Here is a 27,463-nt window from a genome sequence, read left to right on the forward strand (position 1 = left end):
GCGTCGAGAAAGGGGCCCAAAGAGGGTAGGAAGGAGGAGACGGGCGAGAGAGCGCCAAGGGGGGCGGGGAGGAGGCGAAAAGGGACGGAGATGGAGATGAAGATGGAGAGGGGGGTGAAGGCGGGAAGGAGGCGGGGAGTTGCTGCACATGTTGTGCAAGTTTCTCTGGAAAGAAATTGGTTTTGCCTTGCCTCTTTTGTAGCACTTTTGTTCTACTGCCTTAGGTTTTTTTCGCAAGTTATTTCAGTTGCAGAATCTTGGCAGGCTATTGACCTTGTGTGGTCAGAACAGATATTGAATTTTGCATTTGCCTTAGTGCTGTCATTTGATTCAGTCAATTATCTTTGGGTTCTTTGCATTTGTGCCTTATCTGCAATGGCAAATTGTGATCTTTTTGGTATGCTTGCTCTTGAAGAGGTGAGACCTCTGTCATAGGCATATGTTGCTACTGCACCTGCCATGACAGGTGGTGGTAATGTTGTTGACTCTTCATCTTTTGCCATTGTTGCTCTTTTGCCTCCGACTAAAGGTTTTGTGCCAGATAGTCAGATTGTGTCCATGACAATGAGTGATCTTCCTGACTCATATAAAGGGTTTGCGACCATGTTGAGTGGGTAATCCCAATCATTACAGGTTTTATCAGCTGTTCACTTTATTCTTGCAGGAAGAGCAAAACCATGCTAATCGGAATGCCTCTATCTTAGGTTATTTCGATCTTACTAGCACTAGGAGAGATGTCTCTGCTGGACGTCTATGATACATTGTTGCCTGTGTTCAAATCTGCATCGATGCAGATTTGATGAGTCCATGGAGCCTCCAACTCAGCCACAAGCCAATGCTTTACAGCTAGATACAGGATCTGATTTCCAGCCTGGTTTGTCTCACATTGATCAGGCTATAAGCAACGACTGAAGAGAGGGCTGCCATTAGACAACAAAGAACAATCACTAGATGGCTGTTAGATACCCTGAAGAACAAACAAGCTGAGCCTTTTGTTTAGCCGCATAAGGACAGCCTTTGGTCACATGCAGGGACACTTAATAGAGGTGGCATTGATAAAGAGCCACTGTGTCAAAAGGATGCTTTGGAGAACAAAGATTGGATGGATGCTATGAAGTCTGAGTTAGAGTCAACTCATCAGAGTGGCATTTGGGAGTTGTGTGGTTTGCCTAAAGGCTTGTGTGCTATCGGTACAAATTCGTTCTACACACTCAAGAGGAAGGCTGATGGCATTGTTGACCGCTATAAATCCCGCCTTTTGCAAAAGGTTATGCTCAGCAGCAGCAGCAGGGCATTGATTTTGAGGAAACATTTGTACCCACATCACACATTACTACCATCAGGTGCACCATTGCCATAGCAGCCCATCATTGCATAGCTTGACATAAAAAAATGTTTTTCTTCATGGAGATTTGCAGGTGGAGGTGCATGTCACTCAGCCTCTTGGTTTTGAAGGTATGCCAGTTGCACAGAGCACTAAATGGTTTGAAGCAGGCACTCCGGGCTTGGTATGCCAAGATTCATACATATCTTATCAACCTTGATTTTCAGAAAAACCCTACATGAGCTGCTGCTCCTCCCCGTCAGCTACTGCCCCCCCCTCTCCCTCTCTCAGCCAGCCCCCTCTCCCTCTCCCTCTCCCTCGCTGCCCCCCCTCTCCCCCCTTCGCTGCTCTTTTTCTCCCTCCCCTCTCGCCAGCCCCCTCTTCCTCCTCCCTCACCCTCCCTCTCCCCTTCCTCCTCCCCGCCCTCCCTCTCCCCCCCCCTGCTGCCCCCGACCTCTCCCTCCCTGCTGCCCCTACCTCTCCCTCCCTGCCCTACCTCTCCCCCACCCGTCAGGCCCCCCGCTCCCCTTCTCCTCCCCCGCCCCTTCCCCCGTCATCCCTCCCCCCCCCCCCCCCCCCCGGGCTGCCCCCTTCTCCTCCGCCCTCCCTCTTCCCCACCAGCCCCCCCGCCCCCTTCTCCTCCCCCGCCCCCCTCCCTCGCCCTCCCTCTGCCCCCCCCCCCGCTGCTCTCCCCCTCCCCCATCCTTTCCTCTCCCCCACCCTCCCTTTCCCTCCCTCCTAACCCGCCCTCCTTTCCTCTCCCTCTCCCCCGCCCTCCCTTTCCCTCCCTCCTATCCCCCCCCCCCAAGGAGACCCCAAAAAAAAAAAAAAAAAGAGTTAAAAAATATAAAATAAATAACCTCCTCCCTCTCCCTCCCTGCCCCCTTCCTTCCTAAATCAGCTCCCCATGCCTCCCCCTCAGCCTACCTCCGTCTCCCCCTTCAGCTATCCTCTCCTTCCCTTCCCCTCTCTCCTACCCTCTCTTTCTCCTTCTTCCTACACCCGTGTTCAGGGCGTCCTGGGCAGTAGTTTCACGGACGGAGCTTCTTCAGTGTTGGAATCGGCCTTTTCACATCGATTGGCGAATGGATCCTCATTCAGCCAATCTCCGTCCACTTCCACCGGCCGCGAGAACCGTCATTTTTTCAGAAGACGAGTTGCAGCAGCTCAAGAAAGATGTGGAATTAGAGGGCTCCACATCACTTTTCACCAGCATCTTTGGGTCACACTCTTCCAGATCACAGGCTAGAGACTGGATGCTGGCGGCGTTACCAGGAGACCTCGCCCCACACCTCAGGGATATTTGACTTTTGGGACGTGGATTCTTCCAAGTGGTTTTCTGTTACGAGTCCTCAAGCCTCGAGGACTTCTGCTACGATAATCCACCCGACCACGGATTCCTTTCTCTTGGAGCCCCCTCAACCTCCTTTCTTTTTTTGGCTCCCTCTAGAATCCTCCCTCCTAGCCCAGCACTTGCCACTTGGCCTCCAACTTTGGTGCCACATGTCCCACAAGGGACTCCTCTCTTTATAGCCCTCTCTAGGACTCCTTATGCACCACCTCATAAATGCCTAGACCTAGGTGTGACCCTAGATCTAAGCCCTTTAGGCCCTATTAATGCAAGTGCTGTCAAGCCCTCTGGCTTTTCACCTTATACCATGGTCACACGGTATTATAGTTGACGTAGCATTCCCTTCCCCTTAAGAATTGTTTACGTCCTCGAAAACAAAATTGGGAAACCTCCTCTGGAGACTGCTTACCTTTTCCCATGTTGAACTCTCTTCAGATCTATCTTTCCACTTAACCAGACATTCTTTCCATACAGTATGTCGCGTTCTTTTTTGTTGTGTATCTAAATTTTTTTCTGGTTCATGTGGTAAAGATGCGGGTTCAATAAGTTCAACTAGGACTTCATTTCCAATGAGATTATCATCATCTCCTAATTTTCTTTTTAGCCTACTAACATGAAAAACTGGATGTACTCTACATCCCTCAGGTAAGGCTAATTTGTAAGCAAGTTCTTCAATCCTCTTAAGTATTGTGAATGGTCCACAATACCTAGGAGACAACTTCGGACTTTTACCTGTTTTTAGAGATTTTGAAGATTCAGGTACCTTAAGGTAGACTTTCTCATTTACTTCAAACTCCAACTTTCTACTGTGGGGGTTTGCATAACTTCGTGCTCTATCTTGAGCTCTTCTTATGCTATCTTTAGCTAACTTAAGCATTTGATTCATATCCTCAAGAAAGTCTTTGGCCGCTTGAACCTTCTCTTTTTCAAGTCCCACTGTCATTGGGGCTCTAGGTTGAAATTCATACATCATCATGAATGGACTAAAGCCTGTAGCTGAATGTTTGGCACTGTTATATGCAAATTCTAATATGGGCAAGTACTGTTCCCAATTAGTTTGCCGTTTATTTACATATGCTCGAAGCATATCCTCAATGATTTGATTGACCCTTTCAGTGTGACCATCACTCTGTGGATGATCCGTGGTGCTCATATTCAATGAAGTTTCCAACCTCTTAAACACAGCCCTCCAAAAATGACTGTTAAATTTGCTATCCCAGTCACTAACAAAGTCACATAAAGCAGTATTTCTAGAACAGGCACCCACTCATAGGAGAGCCTTGTTTTCTACATCCCTGTCCTCATGAGCTAGACCATAGTGAGTTGGAACGTGCACGGGTCCCACGACCGTGCTCGTAGTCAACCGCAGTACCTGATACTCCGGCAGGAGTTGCAGAGGGCAACGGTAGGACGGACAGTGGATATCCTTTTGATTCAAGAGCATATGTTCTCAGCATCAGACATCAGACGACGACACCACCTTCTCCCAGGGAGAGGTCCGGAGGTGTGGTCCCCTGTAGTAGGACGGAGTGGAGGGGTCTGCATCTCGGTCTCACAGACAATGGCTCCAAAGATCTATGATCAGGGCGAGCTTATCCCAAGACGGACAGTTTGGATGGGAGTTAGGGCAGGAGAGTCCAGGATTGGGATCCTGAACGTGTATGCCCCACCATGCAGACAGCACCGTCTGGCCTTTTGGAGGAGGCTGTCAGAGTGTCTTCCGGATGTAGACTCCTAGATTGTTGGAGGGGACTTCAACCACCTGGAGTTTGGGGAAGACAAGCTCAACGGCGCCTCCTTCTCTGAGATGCCAGTAGCAAAGCGGAGCACTTGGGAGCAGTTCATTTTCATGATCAGTCGCAGAGACCCGTGGCAAGAGCCAGATTTCAACAGGATACCTGGCAGCCTCCTCTTCTCTTTCAGACAGAGAGGACATGATGGACTGCTTGAGAGGCTAGACTGCTTCTACGTTGGGGACTGGGCACTGCACAAAGGCGGCTCTACCAGGATTCTGGCAAGTACCACGATGTCAGACCACTCTCCAATAGTACTTCACTTAGAGCAGCCCCGCCGAGGTATTCCCCAAAAGGGGGTTGGCATTCCAGAGGACCTTTTGTAGGACGAGGAGATTCAGCAAGTCATGGCAGAGATTTGGGAGCAGTCAGAGACGGCGGCACCATGTGAGGGCTGGGCTTCGTGGGTGGCCGATGCGATCCAGAGGAGCAGTGAGGAGTTGCAAGCTCATGCCCTTAGGCCGAGGACTCTTCTGGAGCACGAGCGGGCATTAAGGAGAGACCTCGCCTCCATACAGCGGCTCAATGGCTTAGTAACAGGTTCGAGAGCGCTCGCCTTGAGCTTCAAGACACGGAGATTTGGCGGGCTGAGTTCTCCTATCACTCTTCCCGGGCCCGGTGGGTACAGCAGGGGGACAAGATGACAAAGCAATTTTTTCAGACCACTGGGCCCCGATCGACAAGCACGCAGCTGCAGCGTCTCTGAGATCCGCAGGGCATCACACTGACCCGCAGGAGATTTTAGACCTGACCACAGGTTTTTACAGCCAGCTCTTTCAGACAGAGAGGATGACTCCAACTGGTCTTGTGGACCGGGAGGTAGTTTCGGATCACGTTCCGACAATAGTCTCACAGGATTTGTGCAGCAGTCTGGAGGAGCTTTTCACGGATGAGGAGCTTTGGGAAGCCCTCAAGGCTCTCCCAACCCAGAAGTGTCCTGACCACGATGGCTTGACTCTGGCCTTCTTCCGGAACTTCTGAGAGATTTTCTCCACCCCTTTTCGACTAGCTTGCCAGGAGATTTCTGACACGGGCTCCCTCCCTCAGTCCCTGAGCAGGGGGTGGATTTGTTTAATCCCGAAAGGGGGAGAAAGGGCAAATATCCGGCAGTGGAGACCGATCACTTTGCTTAATACTGCATACAAGATCCTCACCAAGGTCTTGAGTTTGAGGTTACAGCCCCATCGTACTGACATCATTCACGACACACAGACCGGGTTCGTGTAGGAGTGCACGATGCTGGAGAACATCTTCACGTTTTGGGAGACAGTGGATTGGTCTAGGGAGGAGTTACATCCACTAGCTGTCCTACTCTTGGATTCTGAGAAAACCTACGACAGGGTGGAGTAGTCCTTCATGGACGGTACTATGTGGAGATTGGGTTTCTCAGATAGAGGGTCAGAGGAGTTTCTACGCTTTATGCGGGGAGCTCTAGCCAGATGCTAATCGACACACGGACGAGGCCTTTTCTCTCTCTCACTCGGTCTGCCAGGGCTGCCTACTCGCTCCTTTACTCTTCTTGGTTGTGCCGGAGGCTTTGGGCTATTACTTGAGATCACAAGCGGCGAGCCTCACAGGGTTGAGGCTCCCAATCAGGCAGGAGGAGCTGCTAGACTCTGAGTTTGCAGATGACACGGCCTTGTATGTAGAGGCAACAAGGCAAGTTTGGAGAGAGTCACGGGAGCCTTGGCTATCTACAGTGAGGCCTCGGGTTCGTTGAACAACTGGATAAGCTTGACAGGCTGTGAGGAGACACAAGAGATTTGTGAGTGGGGGAGCGACTTTGGCTTTAGATGGATACGCGGGGCCAAACAGCGAGATACCTGACATTACAGCAGAGCAACAGATCGCCCCGGTCCTTCAGATTGTTCAGCACAAGCTTATCTACTGGGGCTCGACCAAACTCTCCCTGGCAAATCGTGCCTTAGTGGCAAACCAGATCCTTGCCACGGCCTGGTATATCACCTCCTGCTGGTATTTCACAAGGGGTGCATTAGGCAGCTCCGACGGTTGGTTCAGAACTTCCTTTGGGTAGGTTTAGACGGCATGAGGAATACTAGAGCCCGGGTCGCTTGGCAGACGGTGATCATGCCACAGGCACTGGGAGGCTTGAGTATCATTGATCCGAAGATGCAGAGAAGAGCCCTCTTGGGCAAGTTGGTTGTTTGTGGCCTCAACCCAGGTACAGAGCCTTGGAAGCTCCTCTTACAGCGAAGGCTTCTCAGGAACATACCACGCACTGGGGGGCAGTGGCAACTTTCACACAGATGGATCTTCTCATAGGCCCCCCTTACGAGAAAGGGTTCCCCCTTGATAAGGAGCCTCCATAGGGTCTTCAAAGACTAGTACATTCGTGCTCAGCTTAGACGCAGAAAGAAAGAAAGAAAGAAATTTTATTAGAGTCTTCGGAAGACCGATGGGTCTATGAGACTGAAAGAAAACCTGATACAAATCACAGTAACGGTGGAGCTACTGAAACGAGCATCATCACCCGTGCTAAATCCTGATCATACATAATCAAATACAACTGGATGTAACAATGAAAAGAAAAGGACTGGTGGAGTGGAGCGGAGCGGAATCCTCCGTATGTCATGTCCCCCTGGCTAGTGCATAGCTGGTGATGGGACGTTGGTGCCCGTCAATGGGTGTCGTGCGTCTCGATCTCCTGGCCGAGGCTCGACGCAAGACCAGAGCCACCGTGACTCCCGTGGGACGTATCCCGGGTCTAAACAATGACGGGAGGTCCCCCAGAGTGATCTGTGTGTCCCCTCAATGTCTCGTGAGTCGTGCTGCGATCGTCGGGTCGGGGTCTCTATCACGTCGGCGGCTAGAGACTGGACGATCAATGTCACTCGATGGGAAGAACTCTGTGATCCTGCTCTGAGAGGTGTCTGATGATGTGACCAAGCCCCGTCGCCTGAGTAAGTACTCTCTATCTCGGATTCCCTCGTGAATGAAGGCCACAAGGCATCTCTGATCTGGGTAGGCGAGGAATCTCAAAAGGAGCCCGGAGCCGTCTCTGAAGAGGCAGTGGTAGCGACCTCGGATCTCGTAGTACACTGGGCACCTGAAAATAAAATGCTCCTCCGACTCAACCTCCTGACAGTCGCACAGTATGCATAAGCGATGCTCCCTAGGAATCTCCTCTGCTCTGCCGCTCTCTATGCGGAGGCGGTGTGATGATACCAGAAACTGTCCGATGGAGATCCGTAGTGAGTGAGGCATAAAAGCTCAGTGTACCCCGGTGGTGTGATGAATCCCTCCTCCGAAATGCGAAGACAGTAATCTCTGTAGAAACTCAGCTTCACTGGAAGCTCCCTCGGCTCCAACCAGGTCCTAAAGGTGTGTAGCTGCAGGAGATCCTCTCGAATGACCTGGTTGGTATGTGGCCCAATCGGGATGGTGGGTGGGAGTACCGAAGGGGCATCTAAACTGTACTGAAAAGGAGGTATCCTATCGATGTGGAACCCTAGTCTCACAAACCATTTGTGAGTCCGTGCATACCAGCATCGCTCGTCTCCCTCTGCTGCCAACCTCATGGAGGAATCGAGAGCCAACCACGGCAACCTCTGTCTCCCTGATGTGCAATCCCCATATGATCTAACCCGGTGTAGATATGTGATGGTCTGAAAGGCTGCATCAAGCTAGAGTGGAGAAGCACCAAACTCGGCCTAAATGATGTGATGTGGTATAGACGGTTTCCCCCGGATCATCCGTGAGAGCATGAGGATCTGCAAGCGCTCCACCCGTGTCCACTCTATCTCTGACATGTCAGGCCCCCAACAAGGGCTACCATACATACCGGCTGGTCGGACCAAGGAGTCGAAGAGAAGAGCCTTGGTCCGAGGGTCCTGGAAGTGGGAGTGAAAGCATTGTCTCTCTAGCCGAGCCAGTGAGGCGTATCCCTTGCTCAGTCTGGCCAGCATCGCTGGTCTTATCGTGAAGGTCGGGCCGGAGAAGATGACCCCCAAGTAAGTGTATGAGGATACGATCTCAACTGGTGACCCACCCAAAGTAAAAGTAAACTATTTCCGTTGCATGTTTGCTCGAGAAGTATTAAAGATCATGACCTTGGTCTTGCCAAGGTTGACCTCCAAATCATGGGATAAACAAAAAGCCTGCAGTGCATCTAGGTGTCGTTGGAGCCCCTCGGGTGTGGACGACAAGAGTACCACGTCATCTGCATAAAGAAGAATCCTGATGATGATCCCGGCAAGTGAGCAACCGGTCCCTCTGAACGTCCCCATGAAAGTCTCAAGCTCATCGATGTAGAGGCCAAACAGGGTCGGTGATAAGGGACAACCCTGTTTGACCCCTATGGTACTCAAGATCTCATCTGTCTAACTTGCGCCTATACGAACTCGGCCTAAGACTCTCTCATACAGTGCCATGACTACCCAGATGATCTCCTGATCAAATCCCAATGTCTGTAGGCGTGTGATAAGACGAGCTCGAGATACTGTGTCAAACGCTTCCTCAATGACACTCTCCTTCCGTGATCTGGCTTCCTCAATGACACTCCTGAGTGTGAGTATGTGATCCATAGTCCCATGGTCTCGCCTGAAACCCGGCCTGACCCTCTGCTCTGATCCCTCTCATCTCTGCGAACCGGCTGACCGATGCATCCAATACAGCTGCATAGATCTTGGACATCACATGTCCAATCATGATAGTCCTGTAGTTACTCGGGTCCATGGGATCCCATAGCTTGTAGATAGGGGTGATGGTGTTGAGTGTCCAAGTGCGGGGGCAGCCAAGGTAAACAGCATCATTAAATAGCTTTGCTAGGATTGGGGCTAACGTGTCGATTCCATATGCGATAAACTCAGTGCATAGTCCCTCGTGATCCTTAGCTCGGCCATTGTGTAGTTTCAATGTCGCGTCCTTAACTCCCCCTCTGGTGAACAACGTGCAAGTGGTGGGACGAGGTGTGTGTATGAGGTCTGGAGTGGGCTGGTATGGGACATCATATAGATGGTGTGCATACGTGTGCCAGACTCTCGTGTCGGTGAGGGGTGATGGGGACCTACGCTCAAGGAATCTCCGCCAAAAATCCTTAGAGTTGTTGCTGTACAAGATGTGCAGCAGCTCCTCATTTTGACGAAGAAAAGCCTGCTTCTTCTAACGTACGAGACGTCGGTACTTGCGTACTGTGTCTAGTGTGTTCGGGAGGTGACATCTGGTTTCAAGTCGGAGCTGTCGGCGATAAGCCTTGCACTCCGCATCGTATCAATTGTTGTAGGGTACAAAACCAAGAGGTGGTGGTCTAGTGGACCGTGTGGTGTGGGGAAAGATTTGGAGGGCAGCCTCGTGGAGTGTGCGACTAATCAAGGCAGCACGGTCCTCTATGAGTGGTATGTGATCGATGTAGGTTAAGAGTCTGTTTAGGTGTCCAAAGTAGGCCGCCGGTGAGAGGTTGTGATCAAAGTGTATGTCGTGGTAGGTGTCATGCTTCCTATGTGGTGTGTGTGGTGTGGCTAAGCATGGGGTGGCGATAGTGAAGAATAGGTATGTGTGATCAGCTCCTGGAGGGAGTGGTGCTACGGTGAAGTCGGTGATACATGAAGTGAAGGTAGGGGATCTCATGATGTAATCTACTACACTAGTGCCCCCCCAGAGAAAAGTTCGAGCGTCAGCCCCTTGTTTGGCACCCAGATATCCATGATCAAGAGGGGCGTATGCTTGGACAGCGGACTCACATTGGTTGGGCATAGTGGGACAGTGGACTGTCCGGGTCCTTTGGCAGATGGAGCAGATTACCCATGAAGGCAAAGGCGAGGCTTGGCGCCGTTGCGCATCTGCGAGGGGCAGGGCAGCGGATGAGAGAGATTGACCTAGCCATCCTTGAGTCCTAGTGGGAGGGACTTCGCATGTGGATGGACAGCAAATGGAGGGGCTAGTTTTCTCGAACTGGTGATCCCTTGAGGATGATGATGCAGCGAGGCAGCAGCCTAGTTTTTTCCGTGTAGGACCTGGAGGCCTACTCCAGGCACTCACTGAGAGAGACCCCGAGATGGATGGGATTCACTGGCAGATGATCACAGTGGTGGGACGTTTGGGGAAGGAGTGGCACATGGACCCTCCTAGTATCTCAGAGCAGGACGCCCCCAGATGGCGCCTCTGGTTTTGGAGGGTATACCCTTAAGGGAGGTCCAGTGGGATCCAGGAAAGTGATTCTGGTCCTCCAGGGGTAGCCTTGTCGAGCAAGTGGACGAGGTGCCCTTCTTTTCCTACACCACACGGATTGGCAGGAGGCGTTAAATGGACTCTTCGATACGGACCCCTTCGAGGGAGAGGCATTAGGTGGCCCAGAGAGTGCCCCGAGATGTATGTTCCAGGTTTTGGACGCGGTTATGGTTCAATTTGCAGCCGAGGAAGATATCCTACTTGTTCTGGCTAGCCGCCCATGGAGGCTTGCCCATCAGACCGTGATTGGAGCAGATGCAGGTAGAGGGGCAGTGCCATTGTTGCTCTGCTGATTTTCTGGAGACAATCCCGCAATGCCTCTGGAGCTGTCGTAGCGCAGCGAGGATTTGGATGGAAGCCCTCAGGATCATGACCCATATGCAAAGTCTTCAGAGGAATACACTTGGGGGATGATGGCCTGGTTGACTGAGGGAGGACACGCATTCCAGATTGATGAGATCTCCCTAGCTTACTGAATACAAGGTCATAACATTCAGAGGATAGAGCTCCACGAGGCAGTCCCTCCTAATAGCCTGGCTGCTCCTCCGGAGGAGGATCCGGAGGAGGAGGACAGCGTATGGGAGGTAGTAGCCAGTATCACTACGTGTAACATTTGGGTGGCTCGCTGCAGTCTGGTGATGGGTTAGCATTCGGTTCCACCCTTGGCCACCTTGGTCGCCATCTGTCACGATATCATCTACACCCTCCGCTCCACCTAGGAGCGTGGGACCCCACGCTCTAGGGTGACTGTCGCGAGGCATGCTCGATTCTGCAAGGCTTGGCCTGCAGAGGTTTTTTACATTTTCACTCTGCGAGGGATTCGCTGGTTGTATAGTCCCCCCACCTAGCGGTTAGCCCCAGTACCAAAGATCCCCTAGGCAATGAGCTGGGTTTCTCAGGAACAGGCCGGTTTTTCCTTTCAGCCTTTTCCCGGTTTTTCCATACTCAGCACCTTCGGGGCTGCTGTTTTGTATGAAGTCTTTCAAGCATTAATAGAAGGTTCCTTTCTTTGCCCAAAAAAAAAAGCATGTACAACAAATGCAACAAGATACAAGACTCGGATTCCCGTCCCTGATTGCCACAAAAGCCCACTGCAAGCAAAGGTAACTGCACAGCTCTTGCACAAAACAACACTGAACTGCCCCAACCAGTCTTAGCAGCAAAAACGAGCTGAACTGAACCTCAAAACTGAGGCAGAAGCTCCTAAACTAAGAAAACCAGTATCAAAACAGTTCAAAATGTTCTTATGAACAAAGTTGGTCCACAAAAATTCACAAAAATGCCTCAAAAGAGAGCTGAACACTTTGAAACTCACACGACCAGCTCAAAAATGCACAAAGGCAGGACTTGCCTAAAAAGTGCCTTAAGGAATGTGATTTGCATGTTGTTAGAGCTCCAAAACAACAGCTTCTACTGAGCTAAGGAGTCGCACAATAGAAAAGAGGCTCAAGGATGCTTTAAATGAAGTTGCATTCCTCCCATCGATCAACCGACGGCAAGTGGAGAACTCCCGCAGAAACAGCTCCAGGCTGCTACAAATGAAGTCGCACATCAACAATCTCATGCGGCCTTGCCATGTGTCACATGGGCATGCACTCACTCAATTTAGAGCAATCACTCAGATGCAAGTATTGCATCTATGGCATGTGTTTAATGCATTTTGATTGGGAACGCTGTCAGTACCCCATAGGACGGGGCTGAAGCCCTAGCTTATGTAAGAACCCACCAAGAAGCTTCTTCCTCTCACCTCCTCACCTCCTTAGGTAGGTTTGCTATATGTGAGGTTCATTGTATGTTTGCAAGAAGTTGCTGCATCTCCAACTATATGCTTCCATTCTAACCAATGTTGGCATTTCCACTACAACAAATCACCTGCGTGGGTGCGTGTGTCTCCTACCTATGATTGTTGTGGAGGGCACCTCAGTCTAGAAGTCCTCCACCTCTATTTTCTTTCAAGTGGTCTACATGCTTGGCCACACAAAATTATACAGGGTCATCAAAATAAAGGTAACTTTCAAGTGTTTATTTGCATTGACAAGATAATCATATATATATATATATATATATATAATCATAAAGTTAAGACAATAGGAAGGAAAATAACAAACCTAGTCAGGTTTAAGTTCTTTATGGCTGTGCAAAAGACACTTATTGTCTCCAGAGTCTTGTTGGTGGTACCCTGCATTAAGAGACATGAACTTTGGTCTATGTATCCTTATTGAAATTAAACAAAGGCTGGTTCAAAAGAATTAAACTTTTAAAAAGAAGCCCAATTTATATGCATACTCACCTTACAGCCGCTTAAATTTAAAGTTGTTATTTCTTTGCAATACTTCAACAAAGCCTCCAATCCAATGTCAGTGATCCTAAGATCCATGCATAGTGGTGAATAACCTCTCTCTCTCTCTCTCTCTCTCTCTCTCTCTCTCTCTCTCTCTCTCAAAGCTATCATAAGCAATGACATAGGGTCAAGAGGGGCTGCCCCCCCTCACCAAATCTTATTGGTGTCTTTACCGATGAGCTGAAAGATTGGATGAGAATATAGAGCACAAAGGGAGACTAGATTGCAAGACATGCTCTATTTAGAGACAAAGGAAGGATAGAAATCATAGAGTCTTTGGTGATCCTACTTTTTCAATTTTCTCTTTTTTTCAGGCACTCCTTGCAGCAATCTTTCTATGATTGTCTACTTGAACCATGAGTGTGTACTCATTGCATATGATACTTTGCACAAGAGTTAGATGTTCTCATAAAGTTAGATGTTGATCGATGTCATTGCATGGTCAAGCCTATGTTTTTCCTTGTTTTTTTCTTTTTTTTGGGGGGGGGGGGGCAAAAAGAGACTTCTATTAAGTATTAAAGAAAAACCGTTAGAGCAAGCTCCATACGGGATACATCATGCAATGCACGAAAAGCTCAAGAGCCAAAAAGAAAGGATTGAGGCTGATAGTGCCATCTCAATCCAGTAGAAACCTCCGAGAAAAAGGAAGAACCCTTCCAAACTCGAAGAAATATAGTCCTTCTAGAAGAGGCTGCCCGTGAAGGGCCCTGCATGCTAGCCCATATGGCTATCAAAGTGTGAACCGTGTCAGTCCAAATACCCGTGAACACCTGTAATGGGTGTATCTGGGTGCCATCCAAGGCCTCAGTACATATGGCTCTCCAAATGTGCCAAGAGGAAATGCTAGCCAAAATCTCCCAAGAGGTGTCCACTGAAACATGAGAAGCTCTGAAGGGAGTAAGTGGTACATCCTGCAGAGAGCAGGGCTCTATTACCTGCCGGCGGACCGAGAGTGCCCAAGAAGAAGGCTCACCCTCATAAAACACCTGGGGCCCGGTAAGAGATAACCATGCGACCGAGCCCCAAGTCATGAAGAAAGGGGAAGTGTGAAAGATGCTGAGTATCCGAGCAACCCCTTTCCAAACAGTCCTCGCCTGACTGCAGTCCCAAAGGCAATGTCACACTGGCTCCTCTGCACAATGACATCGAGGACAAGTGGGATCAGCCCCAAATCGTCACTGCAATCCCTCCATGCATAGAAAGCCAAAAGAAAAGAGTGATCTTTCTATTTCTGAGGGATTTCGAGAGCCTCCTCCAAAAATTTCTACGCAAATCTGCAGTGATGAAGAAGCTTTCCCAATGGGGGGCTCTGGAGGGAATCCAGACCCTATTGTGCAGCTGAAACCTCCTGGCATTACCAACCGTGAAACGAAAGAAGGGAATCCCCCTCTCTCGGTGCCCATGATCTATCCATTCCCACTCTCCTGGGTCCCACTGCAAGCACCTGATAGGTGCACCTCCATATAACCACAACCTCCAGGATCCCAAGGCCAAGAGCAGAGGGTCGGGGTCTAAGTACCACTGCAAGCCCGCTCCATGGTCCACAAAACCAGCAATCCTGATAGGTTGAAAGGCAACCTCAAGAAGAATGCCATCCTTGGATGTAGAAAGTAAACCTTCCCCGAGACCTCGGAGAGCGATCACCTGTAAAGGAACTGATGTCCTCGAAAAAGCCCCCATCCAAGTGGTGGAAGTAATAGGCAGCTCAACTGTCCATTCCACCGGGATGGCTGCATCTATCTGCTGAATCCTGCGTGCTACCCATCTGAGGTGACTCACGGACTGCAGTCTCTGATCCTCAGGTAGCCTGATAAAAGATTTCCAAGTGCCTACTGTGTAAATAAGTTTAAGTTTAAATAATATGCATCAGTGGCCTTCTACCATCTGCGTATGAGTTTGATGTTTATGATACCATGTAGAGGTCTTGATCAATGTAATATCATGTGCTTTCAAAGTTTGACATGGGATATGATTTACATGGTTAGGCATGCATATTTCCTTTCTTTTTCCATTAATAGGATTCTACCATATGTTTGTACATCTAATGGGCATTTGACATAGTCCCTAGAGAGAGCTTTGGGCATGAATAACAAAACTAGGGTTCCCCAAGACCTAGGCCCATAGTAGGCAACTCATACTCAGGTAACAAAGTCACTATACGTAGTGATATAGGCGTCAAGCAAGGATGTCCTCTCTCACCAACACAGTTTGGGCTGTCCGTTGATAAACTAGATGATTGGATGAGGGCTCACTATAGACCAAGGTCCTGAATTGCAGGCTACACACTCATTATGTTGTTGTATGTAAACAACACCGTCCTAGTTGCAAAGGATGAACATGGACTACAAAGACACTTGGTGCACGAATTCTGCATATTTTCCAAGGTTATGATCATTGGGAAAAGACACATGCAGCCCACATTCATATTTAAGAGAGAGGACTTGGAGGTAGCACATGAGAGGGAAGGAAACAGGGAGAAGAGCAAAAGGGAAGAGAGTGAGAGACTGAGAGACTCAAATGTGCGGGTGTAAAGTGATGAGCCACACCACAAACTCATTAGTTTTATTAGGATTAGGTTTTACCCTATGACTGTCTTAAGACAGTCATAGATGTCCTATCTTTAATAAAGGGGTGGCAATGTGCCTTTACCCCAACAACCTCCCACCTAAAGGCCAATGTGCCTAAAGGGGAGAAAAGAATAAAAATTACAGCAATATACAGTTGCTGTATACAAGACCATAAAATAAGAATGATCTTATCCTAATCCCATGATGTGGCGGCAATGCGCAAACCGCTCTGTAGGCAAGCTCTTAGTGAGCAAATCTGCAGTATTATCATCAGTGTGCACTTTTACAAGCTCGAGTCGCTTGTCTTCCAGTACCTCCCTGATGAAATGATATTTCACATCAATGTGCTTGGTCTTTTGATGAAAGACCGGATTCTTTGCCAACATGATAGCACTCTGACTATCACAATGCAAAACTGGCATATCTCCTGTAATGCCCAAATCTCCCACCAGCCGAGTAAGCCATATTGCTTCCTTGCAAGCCTCAGTGGCTGCAACATATTCAGCTTCAGTGGTTGACAGTGCAATGCATTTCTGCAACCGAGACACCCATGATATAGCACCTCCTGCAAATGTGAAAATATAACCGGTAGTAGACTTCCGGTTATCTGCATTCCCTGCATAGTCTGAATCTGTAAAACCATGCACCAATGCATCTTGCCTACCATAGCATATGCACAAGTCTTTGGTACCCTTGAGATACCTCAAGACACCTTTCACTGCTTCCCAGTGCCTCTTGCCTGGATTTGCCATATACCTGCTGATGACTCCCACCGCAAAAGCAATATCCGGACGAGTGGCAACCATGGCATACATCAAAGAACCAACTGCAGATGCATACGGAACCTTGGCCATTTCAGCCTTATCATCATCTGATCTGGGGCTGTCCTTACTGCTGAGTTTTAAATGTGGAGGCAACGGGGTACTAATAGACTTCCCCCCCTCCATTTTAAACCGCTGCAGTACTTTGTCAATGTACTCCTTCTGTGACAGAAACAAAAGTCCCTTGGACGCGTCACGAGTAATCCGCATGCCAAGAATATGATTTGCATCACCCAAGTCTTTCATGTCAAAAGACTTATGCAGTTGTTTCTTCAAAGCACTAATCTCATGCTGAGATTTACTGGCAATAAGCATGTCATCCACATATAGAATGAGCAGCATCAAACTGCCATCCTTTGCCCGTTTGGTGTACAAGCAATGATCGGTCTCACACCTATGATACCCTTGGGACTGCATGAAGGCATCAAACTTCTTGTACCATTCTCTTGGTGCCTGCTTGAGTCCATACAAGCTCCTCTTGAGCTTACACACAAGCTGTTCTTTCCCTTTAACAGCATATCCCTCTGGCTGACTCATATAGATCTCATCATGGAGATCTCCGTGAAGAAAAGCTCTCTTCACATCCATCTGACATAAATCCATGTCCTCATGAGCAACAAGAGCTAACACTGCTCTCAAAGTAGTCATCTTGACTACAGGGGAAAAAATCTCATCAAATTCAATGCCCTTCTCCTGCTTAAATCCCTTGGCAACCAATCTGGCCTTATATCTCGGTAAAGCATTTGAATCCACTTTGACTTTGTAAACCCACTTGCATGGCAAAACCTTTCTGCCATACATCGAACCTTCTCCTGAATAGTTCGATTCATCCGCTCACTTGCACCATTTTGAGATGCATTATGAGGGGCTGTGAGTTCCTGTTTGATGCCCTTAGCTTCGCAAAACTGCACAAAAGCATGTGACACATACTCACCCCCATTATCGGATCTGAGGCATTGCAGCCTACGACCTGTCCGATTCTCAACCTGAGCGACAAACTTCTTGAAAGCATCTAAGGCATCGCCCTTATGCTTCAAGAAATAGACCCACACTTTGCGTGTGGCATCATCAATGAAAGTAATAAAATATTTTGCACCCCCTAGTGATAACTGTGGCATCTCACACAAATCAGTGTGCACTAGATCAAGCGGTGCTCTATTCAGGGGAGTTCTCCTCTTATGAGGAGTCACAGAATGCTTGCCAAATATGCAATGATCACAAGTAGGAAAATCTGAAAAAGAAAGAGACGGCAGATAACCCAAACGTGACAGTTCTTACATTCCTTTAACATACATGTGTCCCAACCGGCTATGCCACAATGAAACCTTTGGCAGCTCGGTTATGGCAACAACATGATTACCCACACTGGAAACATAAAGAGGGTACAAGGTATCACTCTTAAAACCCTCAGCCACTACAGCCTGGCCATCAGTAATCACCCATTTGGAATCCCCAAATGTGGTGTGGTAACCACTGTCATCCAATAAGCCAGTGCTAATCAGATTTTTCTTGATTTGCGGCACATGGCGGACACCATCAAGCATAAATATGCGTCCATCAGGGAATACTATCTGTATACTGCCGATCCCTGCAATCTGACATGCATAGTTGTTCCCAAGATGAACAACTCCATAAGTACCTGTATAGGAAGTAAACCACTCCCTATGAGGAGTAACATGAAAAGAAGCACCTGAGTCCAAGAGCCAGGTGTGCATGTCATGGCCATCAATAACCAAAGCATGTGCTATTACAGCAGAAGAGCATAAAACATCATGTATGTCACTGTCACTGTCCTCTGCTGCAACATTCACTGCATCCAAGTCATCTGCCTTGGCCTTGCCTTTGCCTTTGCTTCCATTGCCTGCATCCTTTGTTTCAGCCTTCTTGGCTTTCTGATCCCGTATGAACTTGAAGCACTTAGACTTCACATGTCCCTTCTTGCCACAATAAAAGCATTCAATATCCTTTTTGCCACGGGACTCACTGCGGGATTTGGACTTACTAGCAGATCTCCCCTTATGCTGAGTCCTGCCTCTATCCTGTACCTGCAAGGCATTTGAAGACTTGCTGCTCGCATTATTCTTCCTGCTCATCTCCTCCATAAGGAGAGAGCTCTCTACATCAGCATACATAAGAGTGACATTCGAATTTGACAGGGTGGTCTTGAAAGTGTCCCAACTCTCAGGGAGGGTACACAACAAGAAAGTAGCCTTGAACTCCTCATCAAGGTTCAATCCCTGTGCAATAAGCTGTGTAAAGATAGCATTGAACTCACTCAAGTGTGAGGTCATAGCTGTACCTTCCTTCATGCGAAGATCAACCAGCTTCTTCAACCAATAAACCTTACTGGTTGAGCTCTTTTGGACATACAACTCTTCTAGCCTCTGCCATAGGCCATAAGAGGTCTTTTCAACCTGAACATTGAACACAAGAGTATCAGAAATAGTGAGCATGATAGCTGCCCTTGCGGACAAATCAAGCTCTTCCCAGTCATCATTTGTCATGTCAGATGGCTTGACACCCTTAACCCTTATGGGCTTAGAAATCTTCTTTAACAGAAGTACATTCAAACACTGTTCTGCCCATAATGCATAATTGTGTGCCCCTTCCAACTTCTTTATGTTCAGAATTGATGATTCACTTCCCCCTGATGCCATATCAGATAAGGAAAGTACCTGACTCCCTGTAAGTCAAGAAAGACTGAATAAAATTCTGATTTCTCAGAAAAAACCTGCTCTATCAAGAGCCAGGAGCACTCACAATAGTGCAGTTTTTTACTGTCAGAAAATCTGCAGCAAAACAGAAAATTCCCCCAGTTACTGTACCCTCTGACACACTGTACCGTGCTCAAATAGGCATAAAAACAGTAATTTCAGAATGCTGCAGCTGCTCCACAAGTGCTCTAACAGTGCATCATCAGCTGACAAAGCACAAAACACTGCTGTAAACACTGCTGTACTGATCACTTCTCCCACCTCAGATGAGGTATTGCACTGATTTAATATGCATAAACCACTTGGCATACACTGTTTTGTTCACCAAAAAAAAACAGACACTTCAGCCTGTCACAAACCTGCAACAGAAAATGGGATAAATCCCAAGCAATCACCCTTCTGCCAAGGGGATAAAATGCATCTGAAGATCTCTGTCGGTAACCCAAGTGCTCTCAAACAAAATCTGGGCAAAAGCCCCTTGATCTGACACCTGAACCAAGTGAAGAACACCTCAACACTGAGGTAGCATGCAATGTGAAAATCTCTCTGACAAAATCAACCAACAGTGTAATGCATATACTGCCCTGTGTAGAAATGACATACACAGATCCCAACGTACAAACACTCAATGAGGAACCTTTTGAGCACTGTCAACGATGGACAGTTAGGGACCGAGTAAACTCGATGCGCCCTGGCCAAGCGTGGCTCAACTGAAGTTCTCTGAGTGTTGCACAAGAAATGTGACCTGCATGAAAATGTCACCTCCACACTACGGAAATCGAGGCAAATGTGTGCTCTCTGGCACCACAATACCTCAAGGCATACAAAGCATCAACTGCGAGGCAAAAGCCCTATGATCTGCTCACCCGTAAACTGAGATTCAAACCCAGTAAAAGCATAAAAGTCCTCTGCAAAATCAAGGCATTTCCTTCACGAAAACAGATAACTGTGTGAAGGGGGCCTTCACAAAGAGCAAGAAAAGAGGTGTAGAGAAATTATATGGCTTGAAATCTCATGATTGGCACAAGATGCTCCAAGTAGGTATTTTGTGTGCATAATATCTTTTTTCTTTCAAATTTGTGAGTGAATAATTATAAGCAACTAATCAACCACCTCCTCGAAGGACGTGAAGGATCGTATTTACAAGATGGGCAAGATTGTGAGGTACTTTACATGATACAAAATATGATGCGTATCAATGCTCTATGCAAGGTGTTCATATTGCTAATATGGTGTACTTTTTCATTTCTAGATATGTGAGCTGAAAGGAAATAGATCCCAGCACACTTGAGAATGCTCGAGTTATGTCAATTGAGGTGGTTTGTTTAGTGACCACACACTGTGGTTCTGTTCACCTCAAGCACGAGGGAGATGAAGGTACTTGCTGTACTTTCAAGAAAACACAGTTTTGAGAACTGAAAGATGATCCTGAATGAAAAGCAGAGTGCTCTTTCTCCTTCTCTTTCTTCCAAAAAAAAAAAAATTTGCGCCTGCTGTACTTCCTGTACCTGCGCAGTCCTGCTGTACTTCCTGTACTAGCAGCAATGTACCTGCTGTACCTGTGTACGTGTGCAGGGTACGGAATCCCAGAAGAGAGAGAAACAAATTTTTTCGAAAGTTCTTCCCTGATGCAGCTCCCTGTAGGTACGGCAGTACGGACGGCCGTACGTCCGTACTGTTTGTACGGCGTGCAAAAAAGGCATGCGCCCACACGTGCGCCTGCGCGATGCGATGCCGCTGCAGCCCGCACTGCCTCTGAGCTGACGCTGCCGGCGTCCACACGTGCGCGCCGCCTTGCTGCCCGCAGATCTGCTGCAGCCCGCGGGGCTGTACGGGCGACTCCTGTCCGTACGGATGTACGGACGACGTACGTCCGTACACCTGCGCGCCGCCCTTGCTCGCGCTGCCCCGCCGCTCGCCTCCGCCCTTGCTCGCGCTGCGCCGCTGTGCCCCGCGCTGCGCTGCCGTTGCTGTCCCGCTGGCCCTTGCTGCGCTACTGCCCTTACAGAGGCTAGGTAGAGATCGAGGGGATGGGTAGGCAAGGGTAGAGGGAGAGATGAAGGCTCTGATACCAGTTGAGAGGGAAGGAAACAGGGAGAAGAGCAAAAGGGAAGAGAGTGAGAGACTGAGAGACTCAAATGTGCGGGTGTGAAGTGATGAGCCACACCACAAACTCATTAGTTTTATTAGGATTAGGTTTTACCCTATGACTGTCTTAAGACAGTCTTAAGACAGTCATAGATGTCCTATCTTTAATAAAGGGGTGGCAATGTGCCTTTACCCCAACAGCACACTCCTACAAGTACCTAGGCCTAGAATTCACAAACAATTACAAGTGGAACACGTGTGTGAACAAATGATCCTAGGGTTAATGAAGGCACTTTTCAGCCTACAAAGCGATTGCAAAAAGTACCACATCTGGACTTGGGGAACGTGAAAATGTCTATAAGCCACACTAGTGCAGACTGCCATCCTTTATGGATGCCAAGTCTGTGCTCCAGCGTCTCATGGAAGAGTGTGGAGAGAGTGCACAAAAGGTTTCTAATCGATGAGCTGGGAATCAAGGTTCAAACTCCCTACCCGATCCTAACAGGGCCTTCTACTATGGCCTCTATCTATCCGCCTCAATCATGCCATACTATTAAGGGTTGCACTACAGACTCTATGAGTATGATATGATGCATGCAGTTAATCCTCGACCACTTCCACCAGCCACAAGACAGGTAGTTTTTTCTAAAGACGAGTTGCAGCAGCTCAAAAAAGATGTACAGCTTGAAAGCTCTTCTTCTCTCCATGCCTGCATCTCCCATCCTTCCAAGCGACAGGCCAAGGACTGGATACTCGCAGCGTTACCTCGAGACCTCGCACCCCATCTCACCGATGTTGGCTTATTGGGGGGGAGGATTCTTCCTAGCGGTCTTTGATACTCCGGAGTCTGCGGCCACAGTGCTTAAGGCTAACCCGCTGATGCTAGGCTCCAAGAGGATCTTCCTCTCACATTTCCATTTGGGCTTTGAGCCTATTAAGGAAGACAACCACATCTCTTCCCTTTCATCAGGTTTCCTGGCCTCCATCACATCTACCATCGACTTCTTCCTTTCATTGGAGCTGCGTTTGGTCTGGTTGCACAGATACCGACCCTAAAATCACAGATGACCATGTTATGCTTCAACGTTTGGATGGCTCTTTCTTTCGCATTTGAATTGAGATCACAAGAAAGCAAGACCAGTGCAGGATATACAGAACCCTTGGGCACTTTGCCAAGGATTGCCCAAGGAAGAAGAAAATAACCAAACGGTCTTCTAGTACGGCCCCTCCTTGTACCACTCCCTCAACACCATCTTCTCGTCCTACACCTTCGACGCGCGCTACCAGACCACCTCCAACGTTACATTCGACTTCAACAGCACGCCCAAGGCCCTCATCAACAGCACATCCTAAACCTCAGTTAAGCCCACACCTGTTCCTCGATGGGTACCAATCAGGGTTATGGATCCTTCATCCTCACAGGAAGACACCCTCCCTACCCCTGACTCTCCTCAGACTCAAGAGGGTGATGCTTTGGATGCCTCCGCCCCCGTGTCCCACCAACTGTAGATCATGAGGGGCCTTCCGATGTTTCACTCCCCGCCAGAGATACTCCAGACTCTCCAGGGGACATGACCAATGATGATGCTTATTCTGATTTTCAAACTCCTGACTCCTCTAGGGTGTAGATCCTATCCTCTATTGCTCCTTACTCCACCTCCATTGATTGAGGCAAGGGGGTTGCCCCTCTATCACCCTCACCATCCTTGAGCACAGGCGTTCTTCGTACTCCTCAGCCAGACTTGATTCATAGGAGCTCATTCTTTGTACTGGTAGATTTGGCGAACATCAAGGAGTTTGTTCCCTCCACCTTTGGGAATGCCATTTTGGGAATCCCTATTAATAGGTCATCCCCCTCTACAGGTGTAGGGATTCTTTCTCCGGTTGATTTTTCTCCCCTCAACAGGAGGGATACTACTCAAGAGAAGTTTGTTTCAGCTACTAGGTCGGGAAAGGTATTTCATCCGACTACCTTGCATCGATGAGGATCGTTAGCTGGAACATATAGAACCTGCGCGGTGTTGGAGAGATATCATAGCCAAAGAGTGTGTTGGTGTTAAGTACTAGGTGATCTAGTACTAGTTTATGTGTGTGTGTCTTGTGTAAGTGCCACGTGTCATCATGGCACTTATCCCATATGCACTAGGTGCTAGTGTGTGAGTGAGTAGCCTATATAAGGCTTGTACTTCACTTATCTTGTCATACTTGATGAATGAATGAAAGCCTTCATGGTTTCTACATTTGTGTACCACTTCTTCACACCCTATCCTCTCTCTCTCTCTCTCTCTCTCTCTCTCTCTCTCTCTCTATGTTTCTAACATGGTATCACAGCAAGTTCACTTTGCCATAGCTGCCACGTCATCCTAGACCTAACCGTAATCCGAAACCCTAATTCTGCTCAAACCTTTCTTCCTATAGTCGCCTCAGCCCTTCACATTTCCACCTCAGATTCAACCTCGTTTAAGTCTCCTTTCAGCTGCTCTCTACCCTTTTAGGGTTTCTGCCAGCTGCCATCTTTGCTGCCCATTCCACCTATGTTTTGCAGCCCGTTTGCTCTACATCAAGAAGCGTAGCCTCTCCATTGCCTCCCCTTCATAGACGCCTCTGTTCAGGTCTGTTAAGAGTAGCACATGTGGAAATTTTAGCCATTTCAGAGCATCTTCATCCCTGTTTTTAGGGTTTCCAGGCCACTGGAGCAGAGCAGCCCATCCACGCGCGTTGGTTGCAGATTTTGGAGCTATTTGGAGGCATTTTCGACCAGTTTCGAGCTCTTGCTTACATTGTCAAGGTGTTCTAGGGTTGCTGTTGCAGAACTGCATACAGTTTTGAGGTATTTCTGGTCTTTCGACCAGTTTTTGAGCTCCTGCTTGCATTTTCAAGGTGTTCTAGGGTTGCTGTTGCAGAACCGCATACAGCAGAGGCTTTTCAAGGTATTGTTGGTCTTTCAGCACGTCCAAGTCCGTCGAGTTTCATCGTGAAGACTTGCAGCAGCATCTCAGTGCTCTTTGAATTGCCAACTGAGCATTTTGGAGCTGTTCTTGAGGCCTGCTACTTCAATTCAGAATACCTAGAGAGTTGCTTCATACATTTCAAGCTATATCTTTCCATTTGGTGCCCCTCTAGCTACCCTCTTCAAGATTTCGGAGCTGCTCTAGCATCTTGAGCACTATCCTGCCCACAAGTGCTCTCCTATTGGTTCATTTATGCACTTCAGGGGCATCTACTTGCTGCTCTTTGATTCGGGTTCATTCAGTTCTGCATTTCGAAGCGTATTCTTGCTTCTTTTACATTAGGGTTTGCGCTTTGGAGTCTACGAGATCAGCCACCAGCTGTTGGACACGTTAATTCACACATTTCTAAAGCTGCTGATTCATTTCAAAGCCCTAGACCAGCCTCTTCATTTGATGGTTACCCTTTTCAGCTTGCTGGCTTTGCTACCTCAGATTGATACTATGGAGCCTCGTCCTCGTAGTAAAGACCTCTCAACACAACCCTCAGCTTGGGATGAACAACATGACAAAGCACTGGAGCTTATTGGTGTGAGGTTTTCATCAACTTGACCTCACTACTTCAGCCAAGGAGAACCTCGACAAGCTCAAGGATATTTATGCTACATCTACTGGACCTGAGCAGGAAGCTTCATATGCTATGTTGCATGATCTATTCCTCTCTGAGGTGGTAGATGATGCTTAGCTGTGTGTTTGTGTTGAGTCAATAAAGGTTCTCAGCCTTAGTTGTCCCTCTAAAGTGAATGTATTTGGAGTCAATAAGAGGAACTCTGCCCTGGGGTGTCCCCCAAAAATGATTGTATGGTTTGCTACTTTGGTTTGATGTATTGACCACCCAATTCGGAGTAAGGGGGGGTGACGAATGATGGTTTGCCCTTGCCGGCCGCAAGCTGACTGAGAAGTCACTATCACACGAGAGGTGTTGGATAGTTGGACTTGCTCTTTGCAGTATTGTAGTGGAGGGAGAATCGGTCTACTCTTTGCGTGTTGGGTCTCACACTCTTTGCTCTGAAGGGGGGTGTTAGAGATATCATAGCAAAAGAGTGTGCTGGTGTGAAGTACTATGTGATCTAGAACTAGTTTGTGTGTGTGACTCTTGTGTGAGTGCCACGTGTCATCATGGGACTTATCCCATATGCACTAGATGCTAGTGTGTGAGTGAGTAGCCTATATAAGGCTTGTACTTCACTTATCTTGTCATTCTTGATGAATGAATGAAAGCCTTCATGGTTTCTACATTTGTGTACCACTTCTTCACTCCCTAGCCTCTCTCTCTCTCTCTCTCTCTCTCTCTCTCTCTCTCTCGGGCAATAGAAGCAACCTGAAATCCCTACTGGAGTGGCCAGCCAAAGAGCTAGGCAACTACATAAGGAAATTTTAGAATATCGCAACAAAGTACATGTTACGCTCAAGTTGAGGTAACATGACCTCAGAAGGGTCAGTCGACATTTTCCTTTAAAGGATCAATGTTTGTATTATATTTGTTGGGCTTTATGTAAATGATCCAAAAGGAATTAAAGTCAAGGTCCTTGGTGAGGATGATATGGCACTAGACTAGGTGGATCTAAGGCTAAAGGGTCTAAATGCATTAAATGTGCCAAGAGGCAAATGATTCAATGTTATCCCAAGAGAGGGGTAAATGATGCATTTAGGAGATACCTTAGAATGAAGACATGTGGCATACTAGATCCATCTAGGGAATTTTAGGGCTTGGTGGAATTCGTAAGCAGGAGCCTTCACGTAGCGAAAGATATAGAGAGCTTACTACCACCGAGGTTGGGTGGGAGGTGAATGAAAAGCTAGGAGTAAGCAGGTTTGGATGTATCATTTTGGTATCTAAGCAAAGGGAAAAAGTGAGGAGAGAAGGCTTGTGTTTTGGATGCCTTCAGCCTCATCAGTGGAAAGATTGTCCACGAAACAAAGGTCGTCGGATGGCTGAGATGGTGATCTCAGAATGCGATGTGGAAATGGAGGGAAGTCCCAGAGCAGAACAGATGCAGATTCGGCTAGCTGGATCTTCTCAAAGGTCAGTACCTGTTTTCTTATGTGTGTCTGTTGCTAAGTTAGTAACTAGTACACCTGATAATATCCTGTCAAAGCCCGCAGCAACGAGGTATACAGCATTTAATGATACGGAGTTAATTAAGATGAAAGGGCAAGTAGCCAATCATGATGTCATTGTGTTGTTTGACTCAGCGTCAACGCACAATGTAATTAACTCCAAGCTTGTAAAGGGGATAAAATGAAAGACTAGCCCATCTGACTACACATATACAGTCAAAATGGCAGACGGAAGTTCAACTGAAGTATGGGATCAAAGGGTTACCCAGTTGGAACTTCGAATTCAGGACTATGCTGAGAAGCTTGATTTTGAAATGACAAAGCTTGCTCACGCAGACATAGCCCTGGGTAAGGCTTGGCATTCTAGGAAGAATCTAGCCATAGATTGGAAAAAGCACATTTATCAATTCAAGATGAATGATGTGTTGTATGTCTTACGAGGTGAAAAAGATATACCTCAAGGACCGTCGGTTTCCGTAATGGAAGTTCGAAAAGCTCAAGAAGAGTTTTTGTTTCTTTGTACAGCATCGGTAGAGCCGATTGATGGTCCTTCGGCTAGCACTAATGTTACCCAAAATGGAGAGATGGCCAAGTTGGCTGATCAAATAGCATAGGAGTTCTCTGATTGTTTTAAGGATGAGTTACCTTATGGGTTACCTCCAGAGCGGAATGTTCAGCATAAGATTGAACTAATCCCGGAGGCAAATAGACCTCCCTATAGGTTAAGTTTTACCGAAGAAGCGGAGGTACGAAGACAACTGGAAGAATACCTCAAGCCGGGGCAGATTCAACCCAGTTTCTCACCTTTTGCTTCGCCAGTGATATTTTTTTTAAAAAAAAGATGATACTTTTCGCTCTGTATAGATTACAGAGCATTGAATAATATCACTATTAAGAACATGTATCCAATGGCTCGGATCGATGATTTGCTAGATGCATTACATGGGGCCGCAATTTTTAGTAAGATAGATCTTAAATGTGGCTACCATCAGATCTGTATTAGAGCTTTGGACATTATGAGTTCTTGGTGATGCCGTTTGGACTTACCAATGCTCCAGCTACATTCGTCATGCTTATGAATGAATTACTACGTCCGTATATCGAAAAGTTTGTAGTACATTTTATTGACGATATTCTTGTGTTCAGCAAAAGTATTGTTGAGCATCACGAACACTTAAGAATAGTGTTCAATACTTTGAGGAAAGCCAA

The 27,463-nt window shown here is 47.7% G+C and overlaps 1 protein-coding gene across 2 annotated transcripts in view; it reads right to left on the reverse strand.

Annotated features, from left to right (window-relative positions):
• The window catches only part of LOC147900231 (RNI-like superfamily protein), a 132,282-nt gene that overhangs the window by 22,989 nt on the left and 81,830 nt on the right, over positions 1-27,463 (reverse strand). For both annotated transcript variants that reach the window (XM_087377282.1, XM_087377284.1), the window contains exons 5-6: positions 12,945-13,020; positions 12,763-12,833 (exon numbers count right to left, since the gene is read on the reverse strand). In XM_087377282.1, the coding sequence (XP_087233408.1) occupies positions 12,763-12,833; positions 12,945-13,020 (147 nt within the window). The remainder of the gene's footprint in view (positions 1-12,762; positions 12,834-12,944; positions 13,021-27,463) is intronic.

The sequence above is a fragment of the Dipteris shenzhenensis genome, chromosome 7 (genome assembly GCF_047967505.1).
Source record: "Dipteris shenzhenensis isolate YYH24624 ecotype China chromosome 7, Dip_SZ_1.0, whole genome shotgun sequence".
NCBI lineage: Eukaryota > Viridiplantae > Streptophyta > Polypodiopsida > Gleicheniales > Dipteridaceae > Dipteris > Dipteris shenzhenensis.